The 12,587-nt window shown below is 42.6% G+C and overlaps 1 protein-coding gene across 4 annotated transcripts in view; it reads left to right on the top strand.

Moving 5' to 3' along the window:
• LOC124545173 (protein angel homolog 2) overlaps positions 1-12,587 on the top strand; it is a 166,544-nt gene that overhangs the window by 100,973 nt on the left and 52,984 nt on the right. For all 4 annotated transcript variants that reach the window (XM_047124010.1, XM_047124009.1, XM_047124008.1 and 1 more), the window contains one exon: positions 10,689-10,923. In XM_047124010.1, coding sequence (XP_046979966.1) covers positions 10,689-10,923 — 235 coding nt within the window. The remainder of the gene's footprint in view (positions 1-10,688; positions 10,924-12,587) is intronic.

Genomic DNA, 12,587 nt, shown 5'->3' with positions numbered 1-12,587 from the left:
AATAACTTCCTGACATTTAAATCTATACTTGATTTTAACAAATTTCTCTTCTTCAGAAACACTTTCCTTGCCATTGCCAGTCTACATTTTATATATCCCCTCTACTTCGACCATCATCAGTTATTTTGCTCCCCAAATATCAAAACTCATTTACTACTTTAAGTGTCTCATTTCCTAATCTACTCCCTCAGCATCACCTGATTTGACTACATTCCATTATCCTTGTTTTGCTTTTGTTGATGTTCATCTTATATCCTCCTTTCAAGACACTGTCCATTGCATTCAACTGCTATTCCAGGTCCTTTGCTGCCTCTGACAGAATTACAATGTCACTGGCGAACCCCAAAGTTCTTATTTCTTCTCCATGGATTTTAATACCGACTCTGAACTTTTCTTTTGTTTCCTTCACTGCTTGCTCAATATACAGATTGAATAACATCAGGGGGAGGCTACAACCCTATATCACTCCCTTCCCACCCAAGGCTTCCCTTTCATTCCCCTTGACTGTTATAACTGCCATCTGGTTTCTGTACAAATTGTATATAGCCTTTCGCTCCCTGTATTTTTAACCTGCCACCTTCAGAATTTGAAGGAGATTATTCCAGTCAACATTGTCAAAAGCTTTCTCTAAGTCTACAAATGCTAGAAACGTGGGTTTGCCTTTCCTTAATCTATCGTCTAAGATATATCGTAGGGCCAATATTGCCTCGTGTGTCCCAACATTTCTACGGAATCCAAACTGATCGTCCCAGAGGTCGGCTTCTATCAGTTTTCTCATTTGTCTGTAAAGTATTCGTGTTAGTATTTTTCAGCCATGACTTATTAAACTGATAGTTCGGTAATTTTCACATCTGTCAACACCTGATTTCTTTGGGATTTGAATTATTATGTTCTTCTTGAAGTCTGAGGGTATTTCGCCTGTCTCGTACATCTTGCTCACCAGATGGTAGAGTTTTATCAGTACTGGCTCTCCCAAAGCCGTCAGTAGTTCTAATGGAATGTTGTCTACTCCCGGGGCCTTGTTTCGACTCAGGTCTTTCAGTGCTCTGTCAGACTCTTCATGCAGTGTCGTATCTCCCATTTCATCTTCATCTACATGCTCTTCCATTTCCGTAATACCGCCCTCAAGTACATTGCCCTTATATAGAACCTCTGTATACTCCTTCCACCTTTATGCTTTCCCTTCTTTGCTTAGAATTGGGTTTCCATCTGAGTTCTTGGTATTCATACAAGTGGTTCTTTTTTCTCCAAAGACCTCTTTAATTTTCCTTTAGGCAGTATCTATCTTACCCCTAGTGATATATGCCTCTACATCCTTACATTTGTCCTCTAGCCACCCCTGCTTAGCCATTTTGCACTTCCTGTTGATCTCATTTTTGAGACGTTTGTATTCATCTTTGCCTGCTTCAGTTACTGCATTTATATATTTTCTCCTTTCATCAATTACATTCTATATTTCTTCTGGCACACAAGGATTACTACTAACCCTCATTTCCTTACCTACTTGATCCTCTGCTGCCATCACTATTTCATCTCTCAAAGCTACCCATTCTTCTTCTACTGTATTTCTTTTCCCTGTTCCTGTCAATCGTTCCCTAATGGTCTCCCTGAAACTCTCTACAACCTCTGGTTCTGTCAGTTTATCCAGGTCCCATATCTTCAAATTCCTAAGTTTTTTTTGCAGTTTCTTCAGTTTTAATCTACAGTTCATAACCAATAGATCATGGTCAGAGTCTGCATCTGCCCCTGGAAATGTCTTACAATTTAAAACCTGTTTCCTAAATCTCTGTGTTACCATTATATAATCTATCTGAAACCTTCCAGTATCTCCAGGCCTCTTCCATGTATGCCACCTTCTTTCATGATTCTTGAACCAAGTGTTATCTATGATTAAGTTATGCTTTGTGCATAATTCTACCAGGCAGTGTCCTCTTTCATTCCTTGCCCGCATTCCATATTCACCTACTAAGTTTCCTTCTCTTCCTTTTCCTACTATCGAATTCCAGTCACCCATGACTATTAAATTTTCTTCTCCCTTCACTATCTGAATAATTTCTTTTATCTCATCATTCATTTCATCAGTCTTTTCATCATCTGCGGAGCTAGTTGGCATATAAACTTGTACTACTGTAGTAGGCATGGGCTTCGTGTCTGTCTTGGCCACATTAATATGTTCACTATGCATATCCTATCTACCAAAAAAGAGAAAAAAAATTACATTACCTGAGACAAGTCACAAAGATGAAAAATTATCATCAGTAATGGCTCCCTTACTTCAGTGGAACTTGGAAGGGATTCAAGATGTACTTTGAAGAGCTACAAGTTCTGGTACAGCAAGGGCCTCAGTATTAATATCTCAGGAGCTCCATTTCAAAACATTTTGTAGTTCTCTGCTAAGACCATCCCCTCTGCAGAAGTAGAATGGCTGCATTTGCCAAGTTTCGTCATCACAGCTGAGTCATCTCCCTACATGCTAACTTTGAGGCAGTCACCGTTACTCTTTAAGTGTCCCCAAATATTAGCATTTGCTCCATGCTTCTGCCAGCAAATGAAACTCTGCAGTTTACATACATGAAGCACAGTCCATACATTTTCGAAACCACTGTCTCCAACTGTCTCTCTCCCTACGTCTCTCTGACCCCATTCTCTTATTTTCTCACCACCTAGCTTCAGTTAAGATTGTTCATGCTTTTTTCCTCCATATTACAGATTAAGTTAGAGAGGTTTTCCTGACTAGAGAAACCAATAAGTATGAAAAAGAGGTTTTGATTTATAGTATAATGAAATCAAACAATTGCTTCACATTAAACTAATTATTATTATTATGTTCTCTCCCATAGCTCTTACAGGGAAGAAATCAGAATTTTCTGAAACACTAGCAGTAACATTGTTTTTTTCTTTTTAACATTGACAGACTTATGTAACCTACTAAATGTTTACATGACAATTAAACAAACAATGGAAAATCCGGGATGAAATGTAACAATATTATGAAAGTGATAGTAGCTTCTCACCATACAGCAGAGATGCTGAGTCACAAATGCGCACAACAGAAAGATTGTCACAAAATAAGGCCTTTGTCAGAAATAGATGACTGACACACACACACACACACACACACACACACACTATGAGCAGCAGCAGCACTGCATGATGGGAGAGGCAACTGAGTGGGGGTAAGGAGGAGGCTGTTGTGTGGAGGGGGAGGAATAGCAAGGTAGGGGTGGGAGACAGTTAAGTGCTGCTGGAGAGCATGCAGGGACAAGGTGGAGAGAGGGTAGGGTAGTTAGATGCAGGGCGGGGGAAAATTGGCGCGGGGGTGTTAGCAGAAAAGGAGAGAAGTAAAAAGACTGGGTGCATTGGTGCAACAGAGGGCTGTGTAGTGCTCAAATTGGAACAGGGGAGAGGCTAGATGGGTGAGGGCACGAGTGTTACAAGAATGTAGGACATATTGTATGGAGAGTTCCACCTGTGCATTTCAGAAAAGCTGGTGTTGGTGGTAAGGATCCATATGGCACAGGTTGTGAAGCAGTCATTGAAGTGAAGAATGTCATGTTGGGCAGATTGCTCAGCAACATTGTGGTCAAGTTGTTTCTTAGCCACAGTTTGTCAGTGGCCATTCATGTGGACAGACAGCTTGTTGGTTGTCATGCGTACAATGCAACATAGAAAATTGTTTATTATGCCAAGAACACCTTACAATTACAGTGTTCACATTACTGGTCTCAGCAATTTACTGCCATCTTCAGAAATGATTAATCCACTAACACTTTCATCATGCTGTACAGGGTAGGCAGAAACAGTCTGAAAAGCTTCTAAGGGGGGGGAGGGGGAGGGTTGCTGAAAAATAATTGTTAAGGAAAAAAAATTACATGTTGCACCGTTTCTAAGATGTTTAGCATTGAAGTTAGCCAATCACGTCATCACACGAGGGGTCATCAATTGTTTTCTTCTTTTGGTTTCCTCAAATTGAATAATTGTAGCTTTTGCTCACCTAGCGTAAAACTTTCGCCTCTGAAAATGGCACATTTTACCTGGTAATGAGCATTTCAACAAGTTGTAACTCATGGACACACATTACCGCATTTTAGTGTGTGCAAGTGCTTGATTTTGTGCTTATAACTTTCATTATTTCTACTCTTGCATGTGTTTTTAAGGCACTGCCTTTAAAAATTGCGTATATCAAACAAACCTATGGGCATGGTTTTTGTCCCTCCCTCCATTTCCTGTAGTCCTTTCTTCCATAAGCCCTTTATAAATAGTACACAGCAGTATTTTAATTTCAATCTTTTTTTTACAATGTAACGACATCAGGTATAATCACTGACATATTTTGTATCACTTCATGATGTTCAGAGTGCATCATTTGAGTGCATATGGCGTGTCGAAGCTGTTAGTGGATTAATCACATCTGGAGATGGAAATGGTTGGCCAAAACTGATAATGTGAACACTAAATGTAAGGGTAATTTGACATAATAAATAATCATTATACAAACAATAATGTGAATTTTGTTAATTTGTAGGCTGCTCCTGTGGTCTGTTGGGTAACATTGTTGCCTACTGAGGCGAAAGGTCCAAGTTAAATTTCTGGTAGCCCTTTCACATTTGTCGCTAATCACAGGATTTGGGACAGAATTTGCTCTGCTTTGTGAGGCCAGTGAGGCGCTACTAGAAGAAGCGATAAGAATTAAACCCAGGAGTAATACAAAAGGTAGTTACAAAATTATTTAAACAGTACTCTGTGAAATATGAGGTCTGTTCAGAAAATTCTGGAACTTTGTCCACAAAATTTTTCTATGCTTATCTTTTACTTATTGTGCATAGTCTCCTTCGAAATACTCTCTTTCAAAGTCGGTGAAAACTATCAGCATGGCTTTGACATTTGTGCTGAGCTGACAAACTTTTTTTGGACTTTGAGAACCTTTCCTGGCTCATTTTGGAGATTGAACCTTGGCTTGAACATCATAACCGAACCACATCTCACCAGTTATGATTCTCTCAAGGAATGTCTCATTCTCATTTGTGTGATCCAAAAGCTCTTCACAGATTGTAGGGCAAAGGAATTTCTGGTCCTGACTCATGAGGCTTTGGACGAACTGGTGGCAACATATGAATTCCAAGATGCTGTGTCAGGATTTCATGACATGATCCAACTGAAATGTTACATTCTTTTGCAATCCTTTGAACAGTCAATCTTCAATTGGCAGGCACAGATTTGTTGACATCCCTGACATGGGCGTTGTCGATAGGCGTCAATGGGCTTCCTGAATAAGGGTCATCGTTAACTACCGTGTGGCTGTTTTTAAACTGTGTAAACCATTCATAACACCTAGCATGGCTTAAGCACTTGTCAGTGTAGGTTATCTGCATCATTCAGTGTGTGTACGTAAAGCTTTTCTTGAGTTTCATGCAAAACTTAATCCAGAAGCGTTGCTCCTCTAACTCTGCTAACTCGAAATTTGCAAATTGTGCAACACAATGTTCTACTCAATACAGCACTTAACAATAACTAACAGAGATTCAACAATGAATCTTCCGGCAGTTACACACGAAACACAGGCATATGCAGGGATGCCAACCGCATTTCGTTCCAACACACCATGTTCCAGAATGTTTTGAACACACCTTGTAAGTGTTGTCTTGTGACAGCCAGAGCGAGAGCACCAGCAGCAGCGAGTACTGTTTGTATAAAGCGTTTATTTTGCATTTTGTTTACGACCTTCCACTAAGGAAGGGATTCTATTTGTGTTTATCTGCTCTGCATAGTAACTAACAGTTCTTGATAAAACTTTACGTAGTTTTCGTGTTAGATTTCTTAGTGTTTTCTTGATCGTTTAGAACAGAAAGCGCCCTAAAACCGTCTTTTGTTTGTTTCGCGGCCGTTAGCCACTAGTCACTTGAATCAGCAGTTGTCTTGTGACAGCCAGAGCGAGAGCACCAGCAGCAGCGAGTACTGTTTGTATAAAGCGTTTTTGTACTTATTTGCTGCGCTTAGCTTTTAAATAGTTTTTCTGGGAAAACCTAGCGTAGTTTTCGCGTCTCGTATTTCAGTGAGTGTTTCTTGATTATCAGAGTAGCTCATCAGAAGATTATCTTGGGAATTTGTCACCGTATAGAGTAGGGTAAACATAGTCATGTGTAGGGACTGTGGTTGTTGTGAGCGGACGCAAGGAGAATTGGCCACTCTTCGGGGGCAGGTGGAGGCTTTGTCTGTTAGGCTCATCGAGCTCGAGGCGCAGGCGTCGGCTCGTAGTGGCGTTGGGGCAACTGTGGTGAGACCTATGCCTACTTCGGTGGCCTTGGAATCACATGGAACCCCTGATGTCGCTGCGTCTTCCGGCAGTGAGCATCTTACCGGTCAGCCATCACTCCAGAGTGAATGGCGGACAGTGGTGGGCTCGCGCGTGCCTGGCCGAAAGGCGAAGGTGGGATCTGGCCGCATGGCAGCTGCCTTACCCCTTTCCAACAGGTACGGGGTCCTTCCTAGTGGTGATGACATCGTTTCCGAGCCACCACAGGATGCCTCGCCTGTTGGGCCAGTGGCCGATTCTCCGGCAAGGTCCCGACAGTCACAGAGGGCGGGCCTATTAGTTATAGGGAGCTCCAACGTTAGGCGGGTTATGGAGCCCCTTAGGAAAATAGCGGGTAGGTCGGGGAAGAATGCCAGTGTGCACTCGGTGTGCTTGCCGGGGGGTCTCGTCCGTAATGTGGAGGAGGCCCTTGCGGCAGCTATTGAACGCACTGGGTGTGACCGGCTGCAGATAGTAGCACATGTCGGAACGAATGACGCCTGCCGCTTGGGTTCTGAGGCCATCCTTGGTTCCTTCCGGCGGCTGGCTGATTTGGTGAAGACAACCAGCATCGCACGCGGAGTGCAAGCTGAGCTTAATATCTGCAGCATAGTGCCCAGAGTCGATCGCGGTCCTCTGGTTTGGAGCCGTGTGGAGGGTCTAAACCAGAGGCTCAGACGACTCTGCGACTATAATGGTTGCAAATTCATCGACCTCCGTTATTGGGTGGAGAACTGTAGGGCCCCCCTAGACAGGTCAGGCGTGCACTACACACCGGAAGCAGCTACTAGGGTAGCAGAGTACGTGTGGCGTGCACACGGGGGTTTTTTAGGTTAGAGGGACCCCCCCTTGGGCGAAACGATAAAATACCTGACGGCTTACCAGAGAGGACATTATCATCGTTGATAAAGAACGTCCGTCCTCAGAGACCAAAAACAGGAAAAGTTAACGTAATATTAGTAAACTGCAGGAGTATCCAGGGCAAGGTTCCTGAATTAGTATCTCTTATTGAAGGAAATAGTGCGCATATAGTATTAGGAACGGAAAGTTGGTTAAAACCGGAAGTGAACAGTAACGAAATCCTAGACACAGAATGGAATATATACCGCAAGGATAGGATAAACGCCAATGGTGGAGGAGTATTTATAGCAGTAAATAATTCAATAATATCCAGTGAAGTTATTAGCGAATGCGAATGTGAAATAATCTGGGTTAAGTTAAGTATCAAAGGTGGGTCAGATATGATAGTCGGATGCTTCTATAGACCACCTGCATCAGCAACCGTAGTAGTTGAGCGCCTCAGAGAGAACCTGCAGAACGTCGTGAAGAAGTTTCGTGATCATACTATTGTAATAGGGGGAGACTTCAATCTACCAGGTATAGAATGGGATAGTCACACAATCAGAACTGGAGCCAGGGACAGAGACTCTTGTGACATTATCCTGACTGCCTTGTCCGAGAATTACTTCGAGCAGATAGTTAGAGAACCAACTCGTGAAGCTAACGTTTTAGACCTCATAGCAACAAATAGACCGGAACTTTTCGACTCCGTGAATGTAGAAGAGGGTATCAGTGATCGTAAGTCAGTGGTTGCATCAATGACTACAAGCCAGAAAGGAAGGAAAATATATTTGCTTAACAAGAGTGATAGGGCACAAATCGCAGAATATCTGAGTGACCACCATCAAATGTTCATTTCTGAGGAAGAGGATGTGGAACAAAAATGGAAAATATTCAGGAACATCGTCCAGTACGCCTTAGATAAGTTCGTACCGACTAAGGTCCAAAGCGAGGGGAAAGATCCACCGTGGTATAACAATCATGTACGAAAGGTACTACGGAAACAAAGAAAGCTTCATCATAGGTTTAAGAGTAGTCGAATCATAGCTGATAAGGAAAAGCTGAACGAAGCGAAAAAGAGTGTAAAGAGAGCAATGAGAGAAGCATTCAACGAATTCGAACATAAAACATTGGCAAACAATCTAAACAAGAACCCTAAAAAGTTTTGGTCATATGTAAAATCGGTAAGCGGATCTAAATCCCCTATTCAGTCACTCGTTGACCACGATGGCACCGAAACAGAGGACGACCGAAGAAAGGCAGAAATACTGAATTCAGTGTTCCGAAACTGTTTCACTGCGGAAAATCGTAACACGGTCCCTGACTTCAGCCGTCGCACGGACGCCAAAATGGAAAATATTGAAATAAACGATATCGGAATTGAAAAACAACTGCTATCACTTAGTAGCGGAAAAGCATCCGGACCAGACGAGATACCCTTAAGATTCTACAGTGATTATGCTAAAGAACTTGCCCCCTTTCTATCAGCAATTTATCGTAGATCGCTGGAAGAACGTAAAGTACCTAGCGACTGGAAGAAAGCGCAGGTCGTTCCCATTTTCAAGAAGGGTCATAAATCAGATGCGAATAATTATAGGCCTATTTCGCTTACGTCAATCTGTTGTAGAATAATGGAACATGTTTTGTGTTCTCGTATTATGACGTTCTTAGATAATACAAATCTCCTTCATCATAACCAACATGGATTCCGCAAACAGAGATCATGTGAAACTCAGCTCGCCCTATTTGCCCAAGAAATTCACAGTGCCGTAGACACTGGCGAGCAGATTGATGCCGTATTCCTGGACTTCAGGAAGGCATTTGATACGGTTCCGCACTTACGTTTAGTGAAAAAAATACGAGCTTACGGAATATCGGACCAGGTTTGTGATTGGATTCAGGATTTCCTAGAAGAAAGAACACAACATGTCATTCTTAACGGTTCAAAATCTGCAGATGTAGAGGTAATTTCGGGAGTACCACAGGGAAGCGTGATAGGACCTTTATTGTTTACAATATACATAAATGACTTAGTTGACAACATCGGTAGCTCCGTGAGGCTATTTGCAGATGACACAGTTGTCTACAAGAAAGTAGCAACATCAGAAGACTCGTACGTACTCCAGGAGGACCTGCAGAGGATTAATGCATGGTGCGACAGCTGGCAGCTTTCCCTAAACGTAGATAAATGTAATATAATGCGCATACATAGGGGCAGAAATCCATTCCAGTACGATTATGCCATAGGTGGTAAATCATTGGAAGCGGAAACGACCGTAAAATACTTAGGAGTTACTATCCGGAGCGATCTGAAGTGGAATGATCACATAAAACAAATAGTGGGAAAAGCAGGCACCAGGTTGAGATTCATAGGAAGAATTCTAAGAAAATGTGACTCATCGACGAAAGAAGTAGCTTACAAAACGCTCGTTCGTCCGATTCTTGAGTATTGCTCATCAGTATGGGACCCTTACCAGGTTGGATTAATAGAAGAGATAGACATGATCCAGCGAAAAGCAGCGCGATTCGTCATGGGGACATTTAGTCAGCGCGAGAGCGTTACGGAGATGCTGAACAAGCTCCAGTGGCGGACACTTCAAGAAAGGTGTTACGCAATACGGAGAGGTTTATTATCGAAATTACGAGAGAGCACATTCCGGGAAGAGATGGGCAACATATTACTACCGCCCACATATATCTCGCGTAATGATCACAACGAAAAGATCCGAGAAATTAGAGCAAATACGGAGACTTACAAGCAGTCGTTCTTCCCACGCACAATTCGTGAATGGAACAGGGAAGGGGGGATCAGATAGTGGTACAATAAGTACCCTCCGCCACACACCGTAAGGTGGCTCGCGGAGTATAGATGTAGATGTAGATGTAAGTTAGTTCCCCAAAACTGAGCCAGTGCTGTTGTTATACCTAAAGAGAACAAACTTGAGACATGTCAGCCTTCTTTCTGTAATGTTTTTCCCTAACTGTATAGGGAAAAACATTAGATTTGAATTAGAGTGAGGTGAAAAGTTGACTGTAAAGGTTGGTATAGCTCGGCTTGATGTGAACAAAATCATAGTCTATGAGTTACTACATTGTCTGAAATTCGTAGACATTAAGAACGTTTTTGACTCATTTTTGGCAAAATCTGTGCTAGCAGTTGTTGATAAACAAGATATTGAATCAGTGCTATGCCAGCAGTTCTTGAATAAATATTTGTGATGAAAAGATATCACAAGTAAATAAAATATAATGAAAAATATGTAATTTTTTGCAGTATTAAATTTTCATCTTGCATTAAGCTTCTCAAATTCTTCATTTGTAAGTTAGTGTTTTATGTGGTTGCGGTCATTATTTTTGCTCAGTAGTTCACTAGAACTGAAATAGTCTAACAAGTGTTGTTTGTGTTTCAGGCTTGAAACTTCAAGCTTGAATATAATATTCAGTCACTAGTTAGAGGGTCAGTATCAGCCTCTGAAACAAAAGTGTCAACTCCTAAGAGAAGCAGGTAAGTAAACAGGAGTTTCCCTTGACATCATCTAGTTCTTTTGTGTTCCAGATTTGGTGGTCCACAGTATTGGCCATTGATAATCACAGGAGACTTTAATCTCCTCCCATATTCAGGAGTGTATAAATTGCTCACAAAAGGGAGACTGGAGTATGAAGGCTTATGTGCCAAGACTTTGACACTGATGCCTCCAGGAGAAGATGGGAAAAGACTTGGAAAGAAGTTAATCTCTCCAGAACGTAACATAACTGACAATTGTCAGTATGTCTATGACATCCTAAACAGGGTAGGTTGAACTTATCATTGACAGTTTTGTAGGTCTTCTCTAGGAAACTTTTGTTAATACACCACTACTTGTCAGAACTGAAACACATTGAAGCAAACGTGAAAATGACATGTTGAGCCCACATGTGTATTGAACAAGAATGTCGGAACAACTACAGTATGAAAATGATAGAGGGCTACTCACCACATAACAAGTTGCAGACAGTCAAAATGAAAAAGAATGCTAGAAATAGTTCAGCTTTTGGATGGACTTCTTCCGAAGTGGACACCCGCACACATTCGCACAAGCACATCCTACACGCACACAGCCTGACTGCGTCGGCATCAGAAGTGAGCATCAGTCTGGTTGGGGGTGGGTAATGCAGCTAAAGAATGGATGTGTGTTTGGGAAGGGGAAGGGATTGCAGAGTAAGAGAGTGGGGGTGATGAGAGGACAGTGCTACCTGTGGGAGCAGCAGGGTAGTGTTGGGAAGAGGATGGGGCTGCCAAGTGCGGGGGGGGGGGGTGGGGGGTGGGGGGGGGGGGGGGATCGGTCTGTGTTGGTGCATCGGCAAGATAGAAAATGTGTGTAGTAGGACTAGTGAAGATTTAGACTGGGAGGGGTGTTGCAGGAATGAAGGATATATTGTAGGGAGACTTGCCGCTTGCTCATTTCAGAAAACAGTGTCGGTTGGAAGAATCCAGATAGTACAGGTGGTGAAGCACACATTAAAGTGAAGCACATTATGTTGGCAGTGTATTCAGCTACTGGATGGTCCAGCTGTCTCTTGACCACTGTTTGTGCAGACCTGCAGATAGAGAACACCATCTCCCTTATTGAAACTGCCCCCCTCCTCCACACACACACACACACACACACACACACACACACACACACACACACACAGAAATTCCCTGCCACCACCCTAAAGGACCCAGACCTGTAACAGTCATAAATCTGTCCTTCAAAACCCTCAGTCCCGCAGAAGTATCAGTCCTTTCCGTAGGCCTTACCTTTCTCCCACTCTCCCAAATTCAGTCATGCTGATCTTGTTAAAGCCCATCTCTTCTTCTCCTAATCCCTACAGTGGAAATACTTTCCAGAATTTCTTAAGCTTAAACCTTGCCTAACTGTCATTCTCCAACTCCCTCAACATGTAAAAAATCTCACCTTTGCAGGAAGAACTGCAGTACACCACCTAAAAACTGATTTCAGTCTTATAATCCTACCTGACAACACACTCTAGTGATGTGTCTATGAACTGCAGGGATTACATGGCTGAAGGACTCTGCCAGCTGTCCGATATGGCCACTTACAAAACCTGCCATAGTGACCCCGTTCCAGAAATCCAGTATGTCGAGCAGTCCATCCTCAAAACTGGAAGTACAACCCAGAACATCTCCCCAGAGTATCTCTCTCTCTCCTCAACCCCACCATTCCCCACGCTGCTCCATTCTACATATTTCCTAAAGAAGGTAAAGCCAACCACCCAGGATGCCTCATTGTGGATGGTTACTGTTCAAACACACACACACACACACACACACACACACACACACACACACACACACACAGAGAGAGAGAGAGAGAGAGAGAGAGAGAGAGAGAGAGAATTGTGGACCAACAACACCTTCAGCTTATTACCCATAACCTGCCCTCCAGGCGGAACACCAATATTCCCTCCA

Source organism: Schistocerca americana, chromosome 8 (genome assembly GCF_021461395.2).
Source record: "Schistocerca americana isolate TAMUIC-IGC-003095 chromosome 8, iqSchAmer2.1, whole genome shotgun sequence".
Classification (NCBI taxonomy): Eukaryota; Metazoa; Arthropoda; class Insecta; order Orthoptera; family Acrididae; genus Schistocerca; species Schistocerca americana.
Note: the sequence above shows the minus strand (reverse complement) of the source record. Positions and strands in the feature narration are given on the sequence as shown.